This window comes from Dasypus novemcinctus, chromosome 26, assembly GCF_030445035.2.
Source record: "Dasypus novemcinctus isolate mDasNov1 chromosome 26, mDasNov1.1.hap2, whole genome shotgun sequence".
Classification (NCBI taxonomy): Eukaryota; Metazoa; Chordata; class Mammalia; order Cingulata; family Dasypodidae; genus Dasypus; species Dasypus novemcinctus.
In genome coordinates this window covers 54284060-54305764 of record NC_080698.1, presented here as the reverse complement: position 1 = coordinate 54305764, position 21705 = coordinate 54284060, and the positions used below count along the sequence as shown (strand labels likewise).

The following is a 21705-nucleotide window of genomic DNA, read 5'->3' as shown; positions in this document are numbered from 1 at the left end:
GACTTGGGCCGGCAGGGGGTGCTTTCAGGGGGTTCCTGAGGGGGCCAGGGAAGATCCACCAGCATGGGCTGGGGCACAGAGCAGGAAGACCCCCCGTCCTAGCCACCATCTTTCAGGGCTGTTGGTCTTCAAATGTAACCCTGAGTAAATGCTATCTATTTCCAAATATCAGGTGTCACTTCAACATAGGAACAACAAAACCCCGACCCTGGAATCACTCACAAACCCTGCCTGGAAGGGACAAAGCTCCCGATGACCTGGCGGGGGGCTTGGAATGGCATCAGAGTCACTGGTCAAAGGCAGCAAAGCCTGCCTGGGGTCACACGAGGGTGGGATGGGGAAGCTGGGAGTAAGACCCCTGCCTGTGGGTCACCACCTGGGACGCCGGGACCCACCCCCCACCACTGGGGACCGCCACCCGGGGTGCCGAGACCCACCCCCCACCACTGGGGACCGCCACCCGGGGTGCTGAGAGCTGGGCCCCCGCTGGGCCCGCTGCCCCCCGCTGGGCCCGCTGCTCCCCCGCTGGGCCCGCCGCTCCCCCGCTGGGGCCGCTGCCCTGCTGTGGGGCCCGCTGCCCCCCCGCTGGGCCCGCCGCTCCCCCGCTGGGGCCCGCCCCCCCCCCCCCGCTGGGCCCGCCGCCCCCCCGCTGGGCCCGCCGCCCCCCCGCTGGGCCCGCCGCTCCCCCGCTGGGCCCGCCGCTCCCCCGCTGGGGCCCGCCACCCCCCCCGCTGGGCCCACTGCCCCCCCCCCCCCCCCCGCTGGGCCCGCCGCTCCCCCGCTGGGCCTGCCGCCCCCCCCGCTGGGCCCGCTGCTCCCCCGCTGGGCCCGCCGCTCCCCCGCTGGGGCCGCTGCCCCGCTGTGGGGCCCGCTGCCCCCCCGCGGGGCCGCCACCTACCGGTTTCTTGCCCACGATGAGCTTCTCCACCTTCTGCACCTGTGACACGTGGTCCTCGCTGGTCTTCAGCTCCCGCTTGCGGATCCGCTCGTAGATCCCGATCAGCATCTCCCGGGGGATGTCCTCACCGTCGTCCACACCTGACGGGGAGCAGTCAGGCGTCAGGATATGGGGCTCGGGTGGCCGTGGCGCCCTTCAGCCTTGGGTCCCGATTTATTGGTTTCCAGACCAAATTGGAACCTTGACCCCTTTCGCCTGTGCCCAACAGAACCACAGGCCTTGGGGCACAAGGCGACTGGTAACAGCAGACGTCCTCCGACCCCGCCAGCAGGCACGAGGCCGTCCCGCCTCCACCCGGGACAGCACAGAGGGGTGCTGCAGCCCCCGTGGGCCGCGCTCAGACGGCTCTGTAAACGTTATTTTGCTCAATCCCGGCCTCAGCCCTGCGAGCAGGCCATGATGGCCCACGTTTCATAGGCGGGGAAACCGAGGCTTGCCGAGGGGGAGGTGGGGGTGGGGAGGCAGTACAGCACGAGGGTCTGCAGAGTCAGGCTCGACAGGCCAGGAAAAATCCCAGTTTTGGCCCTTTCTACTCGTGGGCCCGTGGGTGAGGAGTGGGGCCTCTCTGAGCCTGGTGTCCCCACCTGTGGGTCACGCCACCAACAGCGCGAGGACTCGGCAGGGCTGTCGCGAGGGAACAGGGGCACGCGTCACGTGCCCGGCACGCACTGGCCCAAGGCAAGACCCAGTAAACCCTGGCTGTTAGCCGCGCTGGAGGGGCGACTACCGCTGTCCCCGGCCGACCAGCTCCGAACGCGCTGAGAGGGAAGCCACTCGGCGCCGCTCGCGCCCGGCAGAGTCCAGGCGTTGGTGACACGCTCGGCGGGCGAGGCCGAGAGGGCGCAGGCCCCACGCAGCCCTGCTGGGACGGGGAACGGCCCATGCTCGGCGGGCAACGGGCGAGGCCTGTCAAGACAGATCTGCTCTGAGCCCCTGTGGACCACCCACTGCGTTTGGGAGTTTGTCTCATGAGAAAGAACACAAGGTTAGTTACTGTGGCGTTGTTCCCACATAGCAAAAGACTGGAAACAGCCCCGTTATCCATTTTACCAGGGGACTGGCTCAATAATCATTGTACATCAGTAAGAGAGAATTCTCCACTTCTGTCAAAGACGGCAAGCAAGGACCCAGTGACCTGATGTGGGGAACTCCCCTTAGATCAGGGGTTCTTAGCCAGGGAAGATGTCGGAGGGTCCGTGAGCTTGAGCCGAAAAAAAAGCAACTTCTTATCTTTACCTTCTCTGACCTGTAAGTGAAATCTAGCATTTCCTTCACGTATGAATGTATGTAATAAATAAATTACAATAGTATTCATTTCACCTGATGGCAAAGGGGTCCGTGGAATAAAAAGGGTGAAGAACCCTTGTCTTGAGTTTATTAAATGGAAAAAAAAAAAAGCAAGGTGCAAAATAAAAAAAGAGAAGCAGTAATTACACGTATTGGTATTTGCTTGAACAGAGAAGCTCTGGAAGGATTCCAGGGACAAACCCCAGATTAGCTTTAGGGGAAAGGATATGTAACTGGGAGGATGAGGCAAGGAAGAGGGGGGCTCTGCTGTGTGCCTTTTAATGGTTTTTGAACCAAGAGATGGTAACACCATTTAAAAAGCAAATTGCATCCAGCATCCATGTGGAATCTAAGCCCCCTCTTGCTATAGATGTGGAGTGGACACAACCATTCCAAGGTCCACAGGACGGAGGAATAGAGTATGGATTAGAGTGGACTTACTGATATTGAACTACTGTGATTAGTAATCGAAGAAAATGTGGCATTGGTGTGGAGAAAGTGGCCATGGTGGCTGCTGGGGGTAGGGAGTGGGAGAAAGAGATGTGATATGGGGGCATTTTTGAGATTTGGAGTTGTCCTGGGTGGTGCTGCAGGGACAGTTACTGGACATTGTATGTCCTCCTGTGGCCCACTGGATGGAACATGGGAGAGTGTGGGCTATGATATGGACCATTGCCCATGAGGTGCAGCAGTGCTCAGAGATGTATTCACCAAGTGCAATGAATGTCTCATGATGATGGAGGAGGTTGTTGTTATGGGGGGAGGAGTGGGGTGAGGATGGTGGGGGGTATATGGGGACCTCATATTTTTTGAATGTAACAGTAAAAAAATAAAGACAAAAAAACGGTAAAAAAAATAAAAAAATAAAAAAATAAAAATGCAAAAAAAAAAAAAAAAGCAAACTAAGAAAATTCAAGACTGAGGTTTAATAAAAGGCGAGAACACAGCATGCCTCGCCTCCACGCTGGTGAGCTCTCCCTCCTTCGCCCAGTCTCAGGCCCCAGGGGCTCCTCTGCTGCCAGGTTCCACTGGGCAACCTGAAGTCAGCGGCTCCAGAGAAGAGCTGTGTGTGGCAGGGTGGGGTCGGGGAGGCAAGAGGTGTCCTTTGAGAAGCACAAGCCAGACACTGCTCCGTGCGGGACACCAGCCTGGCTCTGGGAGGCCAGGCCCTGGGTGGCCCCTGAGCTTTGGTTACCCCTTTTCAAACACAGCAGAAATGTATGGCAAAGAAAGCCCTGGAGTTCCTGGCTTGAAAAGAGGCGGTTCAGTGCAAAAAGCCTTGGCTGGGAAAACCGCAGGGAAGCGGGAATACCACCACCCCACCCCACAGACCGCGCGGACGCGCAGGTGCGGGGACAGGTGCAGACCACGAAGCCGGGGACGGGAGAGCGGCCAACGGGCAAATATCTGCGGCAGCAACCCTGCCCTTCCCCGAGCCTTCTCCGCTCTGGGCAAATCACTTCCAGCCCCACCTCTTTATTGCTCAAACAGGGAAACCCCAGATGACGTGGGTGAGGGTCTACGGTTGGAAATAACCAGAGTCGAAACCACCCCTCAGTCTCCCCGGCCGGGGGCGGCAGCTGAGCCCCCTGGATGGAGGCTGCACAGCCGCAAGCCCGAGAACCCGGCTGGGCGGCGAGGAGAGGGGCCGTCAGAGAGGCCTGGGGCCACCTGCGACAAAGCGGACACCCGCCTTCCAGCGCCGGCGCTGACGTGTGGGCACGCGGGCATGGCGGGTGGAGGGGGCAGCTCCTGCACCAAAGGTGGCTACCGGCTGCCTTCTCTCTCCTGATGAGACGATTCTGCCATCAGTGAGGTCTCCGGGCCCCTCAGTCAGCCCCGGAACCGCAGCCAAGGCTGGCCGGGTGACGCCCCTTAGGCTGAGCAAATGGCCGGTGCCGAGTGCTCGGCAGAGGGGCCGCTGTGTGGCGCCCGCGTCCTCCAAAGCACACCCAGCCTCCTCGGCTCCCACGGGGACGGGCGCCGCCCACTCGGGTCTGGAGGAAGCCAGGGGAGGGGCACGGTCCCACCATCAACCTGAGCAGTCGTCTCCACTCTCTGGGGGAAACATCTGGGGGTTCCATATGCCCACCAGGGGGTGGGCCGGGACAGTTTAAAAAACCAGCAGAAGCCTCCCCTTGCACCCTCCAGGGACCCCAGGGGAGCACAAGGGACAAGAGGCTCCTAGCGTGGACTGCCTGGCAGGACGGCGAATCCCTCGTCCCTTCCTTTCCTCTCTGATTAAGGTGCAGGCCCCTGGTCGCTGGCCCCGAGAGCCTGCTCTACACTTGCCGGCCTCTCTGAACAGAAGACGGGGGGACCCCAGCCTCCAGCCAGCGATGTGCCCGGCTGGCATGCGGTAGCGGCACGCTCTGGCCGCGTTTATTTTTACATTTACCTCCTGTGTATGGCAAACGCCGCTGGTTTTGCATTTAGGTCGATGGTGTAAGATTTCCCCTATCAACAAATAGGTTTACGCGGAAAGACAAACGCGGAAAGGCAGGTTGAAAGCGGAGCGTCAGGTGCAGAGGAGGGACGTGGAGCCGAGCGTACTACGGCGGAGCAGAGGTGGGCAGAGCCAGGGCAGGGGGGAGCGCCAAGCCCCTGCCCAGCCCCAGGGTGGGGTCTTGGCCACAGCTCTGCCGCGGTCTGCCCCAGCTCAAGCCTCCATTTGCTGAAACAGGCCCCCCACGGAAGACACGCTCAAGTCTTCATCCACGCTCCTGTGGGCGTGAACCCATCTGCAAAGAAGATCTCTGGAGACGCCACCAGTTGTGGCCAAAGTGAAATGAGACCTAATCCCACCCAGCTGAAGGCCTCAGAAGCAAAGGAAACTGGGCATGGAAACAGAAGCCAAGTCAGCGGAAACCAGCGCTGGGAAACGGCCGGAAGGCTGCTGACTCCGGGAGAAAGCCAGCCCCGCACTCGCCGCAGCGCCCGGGCACACGGAGCTGCTCTCCCGGCCCACCGCCCTCGCCCCCACCAGGCCCTCCCGGCTGTACGCTCCTCTGATCCTGAACAGCTTCCCTCCACCTTGACGGTGGAACCCCGTGCACCCTTGAAGCAGCAGCTAGAGCCACCACCTCCTCCGCCAGGGCGAGGTCTCCCGCGTCCCGAGCCCCAGCTCTGTGCTCTGCCGCGCAGCGCGTCCCTGCAGGGGCACTCGACGCCTCTCCGAGACACCGCGCGCTGGTCTCCCCTGCTGCCCCGCCCCCGGCCCCCTGGCGCACGGCGCTGAGCCCCGGGCGTGAGGACCGCGAATCACGGACCCCCCTGGGCCCCGGCGACGGCTCACCCCGGAGGTTCTTGACGAAGTCCTCCAGCTTCATCTTGCGCTCGGGCTTGACGTTGGGGCTGTACATGTCGGTGTTGAGCAGGATGATGGCGAAGGCGAGGATGAAGATGGTGTCCGGGTTCCGGAACTGCCGCACCACGCCGGGGTTGCAGATGCAGTACCGCTGGCTGGGGCAGGAGGAGAGGGGGAGTCAGGGCTGCAGCCTTGGGGACCACACCACACACGGGCAGCGGCCTGGGCCGGTCGCCACCCCTGGGCCCCGGCTCCCGCCTCTGGCCAGCGGGGAGGCCCCGCGATCCCGACGTCCCTTTCACTCTCACCACGCACTCGGCCCCGCCTTCCCTCCGGGCGGGGCGCGGCCACGTTGCTGTGGCCCATGGGACAGGCGTGATGAGGACACCTTGAGGTTATGCTCTTAAGAAATGGGGCGGAGCCTTCCAGTGCGCCTGCCCCCACCCCGGCTGCAGTGGGATGGGATGTGACGAGGCGTGGGCTGCACCTGCCATCTGGGACCCTGAGATGAAAAGACCCTGAGCCTCCTCTGCACGGGCTCGGAGACATGCTGCCCGTCTCGCTTAAGCCAGTCGCCTCGGGATCTTTGTTAGGCAGCATCACAAACGCAGCCTCTTACTGGGCACCTCTTACTGCTCTCCTCCTCCCCTCGTGACCTCGTGGAGAGGTGAGTGAGAAGAGGTGGGAATGGAGCAAAGGAACAAGGGGCAGCGTGAGGACTGAGGCTCACGAGCCAGCGAGCAGCTACCCTGGAGCTCAGGGGACGTGGCGCCTCTGTTCAGCCGTCCCCCTCGATGCCACCCCCTCCAGGGAGTCTCCCTGAAACCCAGAGGCCCTGGGCTGGTCCTCCTTACACAAGGTGTGCACCCCTGCTCCTCCTCAGCCCACCACCCATGCTGAGCCCGGAGGACGGGGCCGGCGGCCGGCTCACGTCTCATCCCTCCCCCGTGGCCCACGCCACAGAGCATGGAGGTACCAACCTCCTGTCTGCGTGTCCCCCCAGAGTGAAGGACTGTGTCGCACCAGCGGACGTGGGCTCAGCAGGCACCAGGGGCTGGGCTGTGTGTCTACATACACGGCCTGAGTCATTTAATCCCTCCACCGCTCCCAAGGAAAGGCACTGCCATTGTTCCCATTTTACAGGTGAGAACCAGAGGCACAGAGAGGTCAAGTAACCAGCACAAGGTCACTCAGCTGTAAGTGGCAGAGCTGGTGCTTGGACTGGGCCATATGACATGTGTGCCACTGGGAGAGGGCTTCTTGTAAATAACTATACGAATGACCTCGTGAACAAAGGGATAACTCATGAGGACTAGGAGAATCCAAAAGATGTGCAGAGCCCCGGCTCCTACACCAGGGAGCAGCCGGAACTGCGGGCAAGACCCTTGACCTCTGCACCCTCGATTTCCCTGTCTTCAAAATCAGGAGTGCCCCCCTGCAGAGGACACCTGGAAGCCCGGCACAGCGGCTGGCAGGGGGCGATGGCAGAGGCCCCCGCGTGCGCCGAGGGGCGGGGAGGGCAACAGGGGCTCTGCCCTGGGCCCCCGGGCACCTGCGCAGGGAGCATTCCCACCCCCCCGGCCCTGCAGAGCCCCCACCTGAAGGCCTCGATGAGCCGCTCCACCTTCTGGGCCTCGCCCTGCACGCGGATGTGCGCCTGGAACTTCCGGAGGGCTTCGTCCAGTTCCATGGCCGAGAAGTCCATCTCGTCCACCACGCAGCTGGAAGAGGAGAGCGGCCAGTCCACCGCCTGCACCCCGCGCCGCCCCCCTGCCCACGAGGCGCGGAGCGTGCGCTCTGGGAGGGCAGCATGAGGAAGGAGGGGAGAGTCCCCCGCGCTGCTGTCGTGGGGGGGCTGCGTCGTCAGGCTGGCCCCCTAGCCTGGCTCCCTACAGCCGGCAGAGGAGGACGCCTGGAACACAGCGGAGAGTCCCCAGCCGTCCAGGGGCTTCCCGGCCAGACCACAGGCCACGGCTGCTTCTACTCGTGTTGCCTCCAAGAGGGGCCACGCTCTTGCCCAAGCCTCAAGGAGCCTCGGAACCCAGCTGGGCTAAGTGCCCCCGGCTCCTTCTAGGTCAGGGCCCTCCCTGCGGCGAGATACGGGGACCCGTTGCTGTGCGCTCGAGGTCAGGACCACGCCGAGTCTCCCGGGCCCGTGGGGGCGGCGAGGCGCACACTCCCGTTTTCACAAGAGGACATGTCCGTGCGGTGCTCTAGCCCTGAGCCGGTCCTCTCGTGTGGGGTAAGGGGGTGGCCGGCTGGGACGCAGGGGGCTTCTGAGGGCAGGCCCGGGGGCTCCTGCACCTGCGGGCGGAGGGAGCTGGGAGGCTGGCTTGTGCCCAGCTCCTGACTGGTCGTGCCTACAGCGTGCCCCACGCCCCCAGGACATCCCGGCCTGTCCCCCTGATGGTGACACCTGCACACAGGAGGCGAGGCTGCACCCGGCTCCGTGGGTAGAGAGTGGGCTCTGGTTCCGGGGCAAGCCACAATGAGCCGGACTTGGCCGTGGAGGCCCCGGTGCTGACACGCCCCCCCCTGCTGAGGGCAGCGGCTCCCTGTGCCCTCTGAGCACTCAGACCTCCTGGGGAGGGGGACCTGGGGAAAGGCAGGGCAGAGGCCACGCATGCACTGGCTGCCCGCCATCGAGCAGCTGCCCTTCGGGGTGCCCAGCCTGCTGGGTGGGTTGTGGGGGAGCCTCACTACTTCCTGAGGCCACTGCTATTTTCTGATCCGAGGAGAACAATGCACGGATTTCCCAGGAACCGGGAGCCAGCTGAGGGGGGGGTGTGTGCAGCGCAGGAGCCGCTGCAGGGGACGTGGGGGCAGGCACGGGACAGAGCGTCAGGGGCTAATCTGCTTTCCCCAAGCCGTTTCCTCGTGCTGGTCTGGGGAAGTGGGGTGGGACAATCACGTGTAGCAGGTTTCCAGGCTAAGGGGGACAGAAACGCGGGCTGGGAGGAAGGCAGGCGTAGAGGGCATCCTGCTACCGGCCTGTCGCGCCCCCAGGCCAGCCGCCACAGGGGCCCAGGCCGCCCATCGCCTGGGTGTAAATGAGTGAGGTGCAGGGAGGTGGGCGTGAGTCTGTGTGCATGTGACTGAACAAGGATGTGTGTGCAGCTGCGTGTGGGGTGCACCCAGGTCACCCTCTCTCACCTCTAAACAAAGGGGATGGCACCACCTGCCCCCTCCTGGGTAGCTGCAAAGCCCCTCCCCGCTCTGAGCCTCAGGCTGGGGTGTCCACTCGCCTGCTTGGGCGCAGGAACTCCTGTACCCCTGTGCTGGGGTCACAGTGTGGCCGGGGCCCCCCCTGCTCTCCCTGAAGGGTGGCCGTCCCCGCTGACATCGTGGTGGCCTGGCCACCCTGCCCCACAAGGCCACTGAACGTGGGTCGGCGAGGGCCACCCCCACCCCCAAGGGCTCTGCTGGGCCCACGACTCAGGGCGTGTGGATGGAGGGAGGGCAGTGCGCAGGGGAGCCGCGGCGCTCTGACGGCAGGGCCCGGGCGTGTCCAGCAGGTGTGAGAGTGTGAAAGGGGGTGGGGCTGCACGTGCGTCTAGGAGCAAGAAAGCCGTAGAGGGGCTCAGCCCAGGCCCCAGCGAGCGGGCGTGGGACGCTGTGCTGCCAGCGAGCCGGTGTGCGCAGGGGAGGGGGAAGGGGACCCGGGTGTGCTGTGACCGCCCCCGGGAGCCAGGGCACGTGACACGCGTCCTCCGAGTGCGCGAGTGGGCCCATGTGTGCGACGCTGAGCGTGCGCCGGCCTCCCCCGCCCCCGGCCGCGGGGACTCACTCGAGCACGTCGCGGTTGAACTGCTTCTGCCGGTTGCCCAGGAACTCGCCGATCATCTGGCGGCTCAGGCCCTTGCGCTGCAGCAGGAAGTGGGCCACGCCCACGGGCGTGTCGGGCACGAAGCCACGCTCGATGAGGTACTGGACGCCCTTCTCAGGCTTCCTGGGGCGGGAGGGGGACCAGCTCAGCCCGGCTGCCCCGCCCAGCCCTGCCTGGCTCCTCCGGGGTCTCGGTGCCACCCGCCCACCCTGTCCCTGCCCTTCCGCCTCCCTGGGCCTCGAGGCTCTCCGGTCACGCATCCCTGCCGGGCCGAGCCCGGCGACCCTGGGGTCAGGGCACCCTGCCCCTTCCCGCCACCCAGCCCGCCACAGTGGGGAGCCTGGTGTCACACCCTTCCTCGTGACACTTAGACTCGGCACCAGGACAGGCCACCACTGTCCTCAGGCTGGGGCGGGGCTGCCGCAGGGCCACTTGGGTGGGGGCTGGAGGAGGGGCCCCCCTTGGGGTGCAGTGCCCCTGGGGCGCGGCTCCTCCCCACAGGCCAGCTACCGGCTCTGACTCCTGGGTGCTGGGTGCTGCCTTGCCCTAAGCTCCGCCTCGGTGCAGAGCTGCCCGCCCTCTGCGCAGAAGCCTGCCTGGCGGCCCTTTTCCGTGCATCCCCGAATCTCCCGCCCCCGCCACCTAGGTAACCTCAACGAGGCTCGCTACCACCTGGGAGCAATTCCCGGGTGCCCAGCACCCGTAAGCACGGCCCACATGGTGACTTACTCCATCATCACTGCGCTCGAGGCCGGCCCTCGGGGTACCGGGGAGGCTGGGAGCACAGACCTGGGGCTCCTGGCTGCAAGGGCTTATCGAGTTCACACAGCTAAGTGCTTCAAGCGGCCGGCCATGAAAGGTTCTTACGATCACCCCCAATTTATGGGAGCACTCACGGGGGCCCGGAGAGGTGAGCCTACCTGCCCGAGGTCTGGCATGCCCTGCTGGGGCAGCAGAGAAGGCCTCGGAGGTGGGGTGGGCAGCCTGCACCCAGGAGAGCACCCGGCCGGGGCTGCCTGTGGTCCCAGGAGCCTGGCTGGATTTGTCGTCTTGATGTGGGCTATGGGTGGGAGGCTCTTTGTTTCTTCGGGATAACCTTGACCTAAGCTGTCTGTCCTGACTTGTGGGTGTGGGATGGTGAGAGGCTGCAGTCCTGCCCTTGGTAACTATGGCAGCGACTCCAGTCCCAGGAAACAGCTTATCAATGCAAAGTCTATAAACTTTAAATATTCAGGGAAAATGCAAACGAAATGTGCTAAAAGCTTATCTAGAATGTATGACGTCCATGCTAAAAGCTTACCTAGGAGGTGGAAGACATATGCTAATTCAAGCCTATTGAGAACTGAAACAAAAGGACCATTTGGCTTTTCCTCCCTGTATAAAAGGGACTCAAAAGTCTTGTTCGGGGCTCGGTTTGCAACAGAAAGCTCCCGAGTCCGGCCGGCTGTCAATAAACCATTTTTCCTTCTGAAAATCGTTCCTGACCTGGCCTTTCTATACACGAATAATTGCACCTCTCTTGACTGCTACCACAGTCTAAGCCTCTCTAACCCCCAGGTCTACGGGGGACCCAGGACAATGTGCAGCGACGCTAAGTCTTACCGCATGCTCAGGACTGCCTGAAAGGCGCCGCGGGGCCAGACCACGGCATCCACCTCGGCACCTGGCCAGTCATTCACCTGGGGCCCAGGTGGGGCCCAGGTGGGCTGTGGGGCCATCACACTGGTCCTGCCCCACACACTGAGCCCAGGCCAGTGGGGGAGGTGGCACCCCTCAAGGGCCCTGGCGGATGGAGCTCGGCTGGGCCCTGCCTGGCACTTAGGGGCTGTGTGAGCCCAGGCAGACCCTTGCCCTCTCTGGGCTGTGGCTCTCCCGCCTCTTGCATGGGTATGAGATGTGCCCGGCTTACCTCGCAGGGAGGCCCTGAGGGTCAGAGGGGACAGGGTATGTGCGACCTTCAGAGCAGAGGCCCATTCTCTGCCAACCCCAGAGCCCTGTGGCGCTCTCCAGGCCGCACAGGTAGCTGTATGGAGGGGCCAGCCAGGAGGCCCCAGGCTGCACCAACTCTGGGGAAACTGGGCACCCAGCACCCATGGTGGGGTGGAGTCAGCGGGGTCACCCCTGCCCTGGGGGCTGGGCTGACCCCTGGCCCTGCGGATGTAGGTCAGTGTGCTTGTCTCCTCCGGCGGGTGGACAAGAGGTCAAGGCCAGCACCCACCTGCGCCGCAGGCTGGGGAGACTTAGTTCCAGCCACAGTAAACTCCCGGCTGCAAGGCGATGCTGCTGCTTCTACCTCCCAATAGCCACACACCCGACCTTGTCCTCAGCGGCCTGGCAGGGAGCAGCCACCGGCCCCGCTCCGGCCCAGCAAGGAGGCCGGTAAGAGCGCGGCCCTGCTCCCCCTGCCCTGCTGCGGCCCTGGGCCAGGCCAGCCAGGATTCGGCTGCTCCGAGCACCAACAGTGCCCTCCCCACTCACCTGCCCTCAACTTGGGGGGCTCCACTCAGCCTCCCCAATTCTCCAGGCCTTCCAGCCCTGCTCCACCCGGGGCCCCTGGAGGGCCCCAGCCCACGTCCATCACACCCTGGGGTGGGGTCACCAGGGCTGGCCCACGGGTGCTTTCTTTGATCTACGCCATGTTAAAAAAAAATTCTAATTAGTTGCCGCATTAAAAAATTAGGAGATGGGGGAAGCAGACTTGGCCCAGTGGTTAGGGCGTCCGCCTACCACATGGGAGGTCCGCGGTTCAAACCCCGGGCCTCCTTGACCCGTGTGGAGCTGGCCCATGCGCAGTGCTGATGTGCGCAAGGAGTGCCGTGCCACGCAGGGGTGTCCCCCGTGTAGGGGAGCCCCACGTGCAAGGAGTGCGCCCCATAAGGAGAGGTGCCCAGCGCGAAAGAAAGTGCAGCCTGCCCAGGAATGGTGCTGCACACACGGAGAGCTGACACACAAGATGACGCAACAAAGAAACACAGATTCCTGGTGCTGCTGATAAGGATAGACGTGGTCATAGAGGAACACACAGTGAATGACACAGAGAGCAGACAACTGGGGCGGGGGGGGGGAAGGGAGAGAAATAAACAAAAAAATAATAAACCTTAAAAAAAAAATTGTGAGATGGGGTAGTTTGAGGCTTTTATCGCCAGAAAATCAGGTCCTCTGGGCTGATCCATTCCTGTAGGTGTGACCCTATCAGGGGCGGGACCTTTGATTAGGTCACTTGGGTAAGGCGTGGCCCAGGGCAGGTCTTAGTCCTCTTACTGGAGTCCTTTACATAAGGAATGAATATAGAGAGACAGAGAAAAAGGTCACAGGGGCAGAGAGAAAGCCGCAGAGCCAGAAGCTGAAAGCAACGAAAGCTGCAAGAGAAGGGGGAGCCCAGCAGGCGCGCCACGTGCCTTCCCATGTGGCAGAGCCCGGCGCGCGGCAGCCGTGCTTCGGGGAGAAAGCGTGGCCTGAGCACGCCTGGATTTGGCCCTCATTCTCAGCCTCAGAACTGTAAACTGGCAACCCAATAAATCCCGCTGCACAAGCCCGCCCACCTCCGGGAGGTTGCCTCCTGGCAGCCCGGCAGACTAAGACGGATTTGACCACACAGAGTCTGGGGAAGCCTGGCAAGGCGGCACCCCTGGCCTGCGCTGGCCGCCCCTTCCCAGGCGCGCCCGAGCCGCACCCCGCCCGGCCTCCTCGGCTCCCCGAGGGCCCTGAAAGGCCGCTGCGGCCCAGGCCTTCCTCGGGGACCCTAGGGGTGGTTCATCTCCCTTCTCTGGCCCCGCGCCCTTCCTTCCACTAACAGCCGGAGCACGTGGAGTCACAGGCTCAAGCTCCCCCCCGGAGGAGCCGGGCAAACAGCGGGACAGGGCAACACAGCTGCAGGGAGGAGGTGCCGAGCGGAGGCTGTGGGAAGGTTCCGCCACGGGCCTGCTCTGTGCCGGGCGCTGCTCAGCCTACAGCAGTGATCGGGCAGGACGGAAATGCAGCAATGAGTGACGGCGGGGTGGGGCAGCAGAGAAATAGAGAGGCTGTCCCTGAGCAGGTGACGCTGGAGGGTGACCCGCCTGCTTAAAGAGCATTCCAGCAGTGGGAAGAGCACGTGCCAAGGCCCTGGGGCAGGAACGGGTTCCTCAGGATGAGGGAGAGCAGGGCTGTTCACCCTGGGGCGCAGGGGTGGCCGGGAGGACCACGGGGCGCTGTGCGGGCCCGGCCCAGGGGCATGTCTGGAGTAGGGCGGGGACAGGACCTGTCTCATATTTTTAAGAGGCTCCTCTCGGCTGTTCTGTGGAGAACAAGGGCCATGGCAGACACGGGGGGACACCCAGGAGGGGCCGGGAAGCGGCGGTCAGTTTTAAGACATGGTCGAAGAGAAGAGCCGGCAGTATGTGCAGGGCGTCTGAGTGTGTGCCTGCGTGTGCCTGCACGCACACGCGTTTGCTCCTGCATGCACACATATGTGCGCGTGGAGGGGGGCTTGGTAAGGGCCAGGGGGAGGGACAGAGACGAAGGACTCCAGGACAGATCTAACTTCCGGGGGTGAACCCCGCGAGGGAGGGAAAGGGGTCACGTGGCCGGGGTCATGGAGGACATCACGGAGGGGAGGACTTGGAGCTGACCGGGGGCCTTGGCTAGCGAGGAGGAGCTGGCCAAGCAACGGAGAGGCCAGGAGCGGGCGCGCAAAGGCCCGGCGCGGGCAGGAAGTGCGGGCGGGAGGGCAGGGTCTGGCTGGCGCGGTGGCCTCTCAGTGCATTTCCACGGAGGAGCGCCCAGGCCTGGAAGGGGGCGGCACGCGGCCATCTGCCCGCATGGGTCCCTCCCAGTGGGGGCCCCCGCCCTCCCACGGAGCCCCCCAGCCTTCCTGCCCCCCAGCTCTCCTAGACGCACCCGGCTCCTGCACAGAGCCCTGCACAGTGTCCTCTGCTGAAGGAATGCGTGGGCCGTGGCTTGGCCCGCAGGTGCTTTCCCCAACACACATACCCAATGGGCTGGTGGAGGGACCCAGCGGGGAGTCACCGGGGCGGCTCCCCCGCGCCCCTGCCTGGCACCTCCGCGCAGGGCTGTATTTCTGCGTGTCCTCCGGAGGAGGGGGGGGCACGGACTGGAACAGAGGGGATCCGTGTACGTGGAATCGTTAAGTGGAAAAGGAGCACGATGGCTACAACCTGCTCTCAAGAGAGTAAATAGACGAGAGGTAGACAGAGAGCTAGAAATATACACCAAACGGCTAAATGTTAAGTTATTAAATAACTGAGTATCTGGGTAGGGGTTTGTTAGATTACTTTGCATGGGTTTTGTATGATTTTTGCAACTGTCCTATTTAAAAATAAAAAGTAAAAAAGAATTCACTCTACCTCTCCGATCACTGCTGCTGAAAATCAACTCCATTCAATACACCCCCCCACCATCCATCTCTCTAAGCAAAAGCCCAAAGTATCCATTGCCTTTCCTTAGTTCTACCTTTTAAGTACCCAGCACAAATCAGGTGCCCACCGTGCATTTTTACTATTGGCAACTGCCCACCTCCTGCATCCCGGGTCCCGCCAGCTCCTTCCGAGGCCTCGGCAGGTGGTGGCAGGAGCAGCCGCGGCCGTGCGCAGCTCCGGACGGCTCTGGACTGCCCCACGCAGGGTCTGGGCCAGGAGGGGGAGGTGGCTTTGCCTGCCATCAGATGCCAGGTCAGGCTTGCCAGGACAGGTGAGCACACCCTCCCTCTCTGCCACTTCCCTCCCGCAGCCAGGAGGCTCTGGGTTATGGTTAAGGACCCATTTCCTGGGACAGAAGGCCAAGTGCCTAAGCCACTCTTTTGCAAGCAGAGGTCTGGAGGGCAAGGAATGGGGTTCGTCCATCAGTTTTAATTGTTCCAAAGAAGAGAAGTGGACACAGAGCGCTGCCCGGAGGCTCTCCGCTTGGCCCCCAGCGCCCACCTCTAATTTCCCATTCCACCCTCTAGGTCTGTCCCCACGACCCAGTGGGCTGACTCAACTCCCAGCTCCAGAGAGGGGCTCGGGGTGTGGCCGGGCAGGGCCCTGCAGCCTGCTGACCACAGGAAGCGGCTTAGGTTGAGGCATGAGCGCTAAGAGGAGCCGGTGAGGCCCAGGTCTGGGCCTTTGCTGGCACTGAGGGGCTGCCGTGAGGCTGGAGGGGGAGCCCAGGCACGGCTGGCAGCTGTTCTGCCCTGGGTGGGCAGGGCACCAAGGAGGGCAGGGCCGACAGGTGCCCGTGGACTTGGCAGGTACAAAACCAGGAGAGCCTCTTTGCCCACGCCAGTCTTGACGGGTGTCTGCCCCTGCCGTGGAGAAGGCCCTGACTGGTAGAGGGTCTGTGTCCCCAGAGTGCCCTGAGGACGTTCAGCCTGACCTTGAGGCCCACCCAGAGATGGCGCTCAGAATCGGCCTCAAGGTGAGGGATGACTCTCCAAGTACCTCCTTCAGGGAATCACTGCACACCGCAAGTGCCCTTCCAGCTTGGCAGTCCAGCTCAAGTCCCTTCCAACCTCCTGGGCACCTGCTTGCACACCTCCAGGGACGGCAAGCTCACTACCTCCTGAGCCTGCCTATTTTATCCAGCTCTTTCTGATACTGGGATCCCATGCTACAAGCGATGGTCTGGGTTTTCCTAGCACTAATCCCAGAGAGAAGGTAGAAGAGATTAGCCTCAGAAGCAGGGCTGGCCTCCCCTTCCTCCCTGAGGGACTCGGCATCAGCCATCCGGATCTAGGACAGGCTGGGGACCCCGGGGGCTGCGGATGGTGGCGGGGGCCACGGGACGAGGAGCGGCTTATGTCTAGGGGTCCAACCACCTGTGGAGATGCGGAGGGGACCCTGACCTCCAGGGGCCCAGCTAGAAGCCCTGTGCTGCTGAGAGCCGTCTTCAAGCTGTCAGCACAAGGGGGAAACCGAGGCTTGGAGGGAAGTGCCTGCCCACCCTGCACGGCTGAGCATGAAGCCAGGGCTTTGTAACCGACTCGCTTCACCCGTGACCCCCTGAATGGGCGGAGGGGGTGCACAGTTCACATGGAGGGCCAACAGCTCCCGCTCCCAGCGAGCCCGGTGACCCCACCATCACGCCCCCACGGAACGAGACTCCACAGCCCAGTCCCCTCCACGCTCCTGCCCGAGAGGACGCGCCACAACGAGGGAACTGCACCGTCTGCTCTGCCCGACGTGCAGCCAGACCACACGTGGCCAGGGAGCACCTGAAACAGGGCGATGTGCCCCAGGAACTAATTTCTAATTCTATTCAATTTTAACTCGTTTTAATTTAAATAGCCACAAGCGCCTGGACGTCACAGTTTTAGGGTAGCCTCACCTCGGGGAGGGGCAGGGAACAAAAACAAACGGGGAGCAGCACCAGGTCCCCAGAGGAAAGCCTCAACGTTACCAAGGGGGCAGCTTACCCCCAGTTAGTGTCTGACCCGAAGGGAATGCCACGGAAAAGTCCAGCGGGGTTTCCATGGAGCTTAACGTACTGGTTCTGAAACTTGTGTGGAAGGAAAACGACCCAGCAGCCAAGACGCTTTTTAAAAAGAATAAAGCAGGTTCTTCCCCTCATACTAACACAGGTCAGGTTGGAGACAAACGGCTAAGTCAAGAGAGAGATAAAAGCTTAGGCCCCCACTTGGTACTATTTTCCAAAATAAATCCTAAATTAAACTCCAAAACTGTATAAACAAATATAAAAGTACTGAAGGAAATATGTATATATATATAAACGATGTTCATGATTGGGGGCAGCCTTTTAAAATAAAACAAAAAAAGACAAGGTAATAAAAAAGGAACTTGATAACTTGATTGATATTGAAAACATCTGCATAAACCAAGTGAAAAACAAGTGTACTAAAAACCATTGAATTGTACACTTTAAAAGGGTAAATTTTATGGTATGTGGAAAAAGTAACATAAAAAAAGACAATGACAGACTGGAAGAAAATATTTGTAATTTCAAAGGATTAGTATCCACATTATATAAAGAACTCCCAGTAAATCAAAGTGGCTGACAACCTAATAGTCAAACAGGCAAAGAATATGCACAGGCATCTTAAAAAGGAGAAAACTCACATGGCCAAAAGACATGTAAAGCTACTCAACCTCCCGAGGAAGCAGAGAAATATAAATTAAAACAACAAAGGGGCACCATTTTAAGCACTGACTGGGGAAAAAGATAAAACACTGAGCGCTGACAAGCTGAAGAGGGGGAGCAGGGGCAGAGAAGGGGAACTTTCAGATCCAGGTGCAGGCAGAGGAAGCTGTGAGAGTGCCCCTTTAAAGCGTAACCCGGCTGCTCCTTTCTATATGAAAACCGTTTTTTCCTAAGGTCCAGTTCCACGGCCAGGCACCGTGCCCGAGGGGCTCCCTGGGGCACGTGGGTAGGTGGAGGCAGCCCCAGTGGGAATGAGGGGGTTCTGTGTGTACCCCGGGAAGGGCCTCCAGCCCTCAAGCTGCACGGTCCCTATGGCACAACCATGCCACGTGACCCCACATCTCAAATGCTGCTGGTGGAGATGAGAAAAGACCGAGGCTCACTACGTGCCAGGAATGGATCGAGCACTTTACACTGAATCCTTCCGGCCCTGAGAGGTGAGGCTGGTGCTGCTGGCATCAACCCCCTTCACCAGGTGGGGACGGTGGGGGTACGGGGGGCACCAAGCCCGGCCCAAGGGTGTACAGCCAGGAGGCCGGGAGTCGTGCTCTTAACCCTAAGAGCCACAGCGCCTAAGCGGGGACACGTGGGTAGAGGCAGCTGGGAGAACAGACTCCAAAACGACGAGCCCAAGGGGACGCCGTCCTTAGCTGCAGGGCTTGTGGGGAACCCAGTCAGGTATTACCTGCGGAATGAAAAACGTAGGGAGGAGGAGCCTGGAGGAGGGTTTTCTCTGGCCTCCTGGACCTGAGAGGACCCTGCAGAGTCTCTGCCCGGTGCCCCTGCCTGGCCTCCGCCTGCCCACCTGCGGGGGCTCCCACACCAGGACGGGACGGCTGCCAAGTAGGAGGGTAACCCTGGGAGCTGGGGGAGCTCCCTGCGATCCCAGCCTCCCCCCAGGAGGGCTGGGCCTGACCCTGGGTGCTAGAGTTGGGCCTGGGGCTGGGCTGTGGACGCCAGGTCCTGCTCCTCCACGGCCCAGCTCGCTGCCGTGGCGCACGCAGCAGACGGGAATTTTCGGGAAAATTGCTGCCGGCAGATGCCAGCTGTCTGAGACTCTGCCGGTTCTTAGCTGAGCGAGGCCCATCACCCCCAGCCCCCCTGGGCTGCCCGAGCGAGCCGGCGCCTTCCCCTACACCCCCCTCCGGGACAGGTCTTCCTGATACTCCCCACAGTGCTTCCATTGTACCGAGCCCTGCTCCAAAGGGCCAGCATCGAGGAGTCCTGGCAGCCCCCCAAATCTCCCCAGATCTAGGTGAAGAGGAAGCGGGCAAGGATGGCCCGGGTGCTGGCCTTGGGGTGACCCAGGAGCAGCACGGGGAGGCCGGCGCCCTGCCATGCCCTTTCCCACGCCCAGTTAGGCCTTCAGGGAAAACCGCTGCCGGTCTCTGGCTCCAGGGCGCTTGCCGTAACCACTGGGCAGGCTGGCAGGGTGGCCAGACCCGCCACATCCACAAACCCCGGCAGGGACAGCGGCAGGCCAGGGGTCTGACGACTCCAAACGCCGGCGGCCCCGCAGACGCGAACAACGCGAGCAGTCAGGCTCAGGTTTAGCGGCAGCTGCCAGGCTCCCCCAGGGCCTGCTCAGCCCTCCTCCCCTTCCTCTTGCTATTTTCAGCTGGGCTAAGAATAGTCTGCTTTAAATACCGTCTCCCTGCCAGCTCGGCTCACAGGACTGCCCCTTTCCAGAACCCCTCTGGGCGGAAGCCACTCCCTGCGCCCAATTCATACTTCTCCCCTTGTGGCTTTTTTTAACTTCTGCCCTCCCTCCCCGCAACGCGTGCCTCCGCGTCCAGCCCAGACCTGCTGCTGGGAGATGGTCCCCAACGCAGCCCTGGCCCCGGCACGCTCTTGCTCAAAGACCTGCCAGGCTGCCACCTGCAGAGTAAAACCCAAACTCCTGCTCCTGGGCCTCAAGGGGTGGCACGGCCCCACGTGCCACTCTAGCCCTCAGACACCATGTTTTCTGAGCCCCCGGGGCTGGCGCACGGCGAGCCACGCGGACGTGGCCCTGCCTGAGCCCAGGGCGCCGGCGCTCAGAAACACCCCTCGTGCTGCCCTGCTATGCGCCGGCCCCCCCAAGCTCCAGCGGCCGTAGCCAGTGCCTGCCCCCCACAGGGCCAGGAACGGCTGCCAGCGCCCGGCGAGGCCAGCGTGGGCAGTGGGTGGGCACTCACTTGTTGAAGAGGTTCAGGCCGATGCGATAGTGCCTCTTGCGGATGACGTCGTTGCTGAAGGCGGGTGAGTCCCAGCTGTTGCGGGTCTCCTTGTGGTACGTCTGCTTGCTGAGCGTCTGCTCGCGCAGGCTGTCACGGGACGACGACTCGGAGCTGCAGTTGATGGTGTCGTTGGAGTTGGAGGTGCTGTTGATGCTGTCGTTGTCCCCGTCCGAGTAGTCGGACTCAGACTTGCTCTGCCTGTTGGCCGAGCCGTTGATGGCCAGGTGGCCGTCGAGGGGCCTGGGGGGCCGGGGCCGCAGCTCGGGCTCCTCGCGGGGCAGGCCCTTGCCGGGGCCGTGCTTCGGGCTGCCCGGCCCGCCCAGGCTGCGCTCGTAGGCGCCCTGCCTCTTGAGCGAGCCGCGGTCCGAGCGGTCGCTGAGGTCGGCGGAGCTGTCGCTGGGCGGCTCGATGGTGAGCAGTGGGAGGTGCTCCACCCGCAGCCGCTGCTCCGGCCGCTCCAGCGACGGCGTGCTCCGGCAGCTCGTGTCCGTGTCCACCTTGTCGTCCTTGCGCGCCAGGGCCCAGTAGTCCCGGGACGAGCCCCCCGCCCGCAGCCGCAGGTCCGACTCGGTGCTGGACGGCCGGTCGCCCGCCTGCGAGAGGGGCAGGGGCGGCGAGAGCTCCTCCTCGTCGATGTACAGGGTGACGTCGCTGTAGGAGGCCGTCATCTCGTCCAGCTTGTGGGGGTCCAGGTCGTGCAGGACCGGCGGTGGCTCGGCGTCCCGCGCCGGGTCGGGGGCCGGCGCCTCCTCGGCGTGCAGGCTGCGGCAGTTGAGGGCGTCGTCGATGGACTCCGCCAGGGACTTCACCTGCCGCGAGAAGGCGTCCTCCAGCTCCGTGATGGCGTCCGCGAAGTCGCTGGAGGTGGCCGGGGACTTGAGGGTGGGCGGCTCGCCGAGGTCGCCGCGTTCGGACGGAACCAGGACCCCCAGCTGGGAGCCATCGTTGGACACCGAGACCTGCTTCCCCTCGAAGTAGGAGCTGTGCACCTTCTCGGGCCCCTCGAAGGAGAACTGCATCCTCATGTTGGACAGCACGATGCGGCGCGACATGCGGTTTTCGGACATGGAGCTGCGGAGCCGCTCGAAGTTCTTGTTCATCTGGTACTGGCGGAACGCCGCCTGGATGGTGCGGGCCGCGTGGCGGGTCACCAGGCGCCCCCCATACTTCCGTTCTAGCATCTCCACCTGGTGGGGAAGGAGAGGAGACTGAGGAGAGCCCCGGGAGCTGGTGCAGCCTGACCTCTGCCGGACCTTACCCCTGCTTCCCCACCGGACAGCCACAACATTTGGGAAGGTGTTCGCACGCCCTGAAGTTGGCCAGAACACGCGCTGGGGGGTGCTGATGGGGTGATGCAACATAGGGGTTGCAAGGTGAGATGAGACTGAGAAACAGTGTTAAAGCTCAAAAGGGTTTTCCCGGCAGGACTTCTCAGAACCTTTAAAAGGGGGTGGTGTATATTACGCTGAGCTTCCCAAACTTCTCAGGCCACGGCACGCTTCGTGGTCTACAGTTTAATGGAAAACACTTCTGGGGATGTTGGGAAGGTGAAGCCAGCCCTTGCCAAGAGAAAGAAGGAACCTGAATAACATGCAAGTAAAGAGACTTGCCATTAACAGGGTGCTGACTGGCTGCAGGCTCCCGGAACCCTTTCCTTTCTATCATGTAAGTGCAGCTCCGGTGGCCGGGAGAGCCACTGAACTCCTGGGAGACCTCCCCGGAGCACTGCACTAAGAAGCAGGCTTGACACCTGCCCCTGGGTGAGCCTGGGAACCCCTCCGCTCCTCTGTTCCACATCTGTAAACCGGCGGTAATCCCAGAACCTACGTGTGGGATTGTGATGAGCAGATTAGAGAGGAGGGACACAAAGGGCTTAGCACGCACCAAGACAGTGGCGGCCGGGGCTGGGAGGCCCTCGCTTGCAACCCTGCAAGGTTTCACAGTCTGTAGGGCCCCCCAGTGCCTCATGGTACAA

At 62.4% G+C, this 21705-nt stretch overlaps 1 protein-coding gene across 12 annotated transcripts in view; it reads right to left on the bottom strand.

Annotated features, from left to right (window-relative positions):
• The window catches only part of IQSEC1 (IQ motif and Sec7 domain ArfGEF 1), a 409754-nt gene that overhangs the window by 18779 nt on the left and 369270 nt on the right, over nt 1–21705 (bottom strand). For all 12 annotated transcript variants that reach the window (XM_058288609.2, XM_004454832.5, XM_058288602.1 and 9 more), the window contains exons 3-7: nt 19689–20917; nt 9340–9501; nt 7151–7273; nt 5541–5707; nt 899–1038 (exon numbers count right to left, since the gene is read on the bottom strand). In XM_058288609.2, the coding sequence (XP_058144592.1) occupies nt 899–1038; nt 5541–5707; nt 7151–7273; nt 9340–9501; nt 19689–20911 (1815 nt within the window). In that variant the 5' untranslated portion in view covers nt 20912–20917. The remainder of the gene's footprint in view (nt 1–898; nt 1039–5540; nt 5708–7150; nt 7274–9339; nt 9502–19688; nt 20918–21705) is intronic.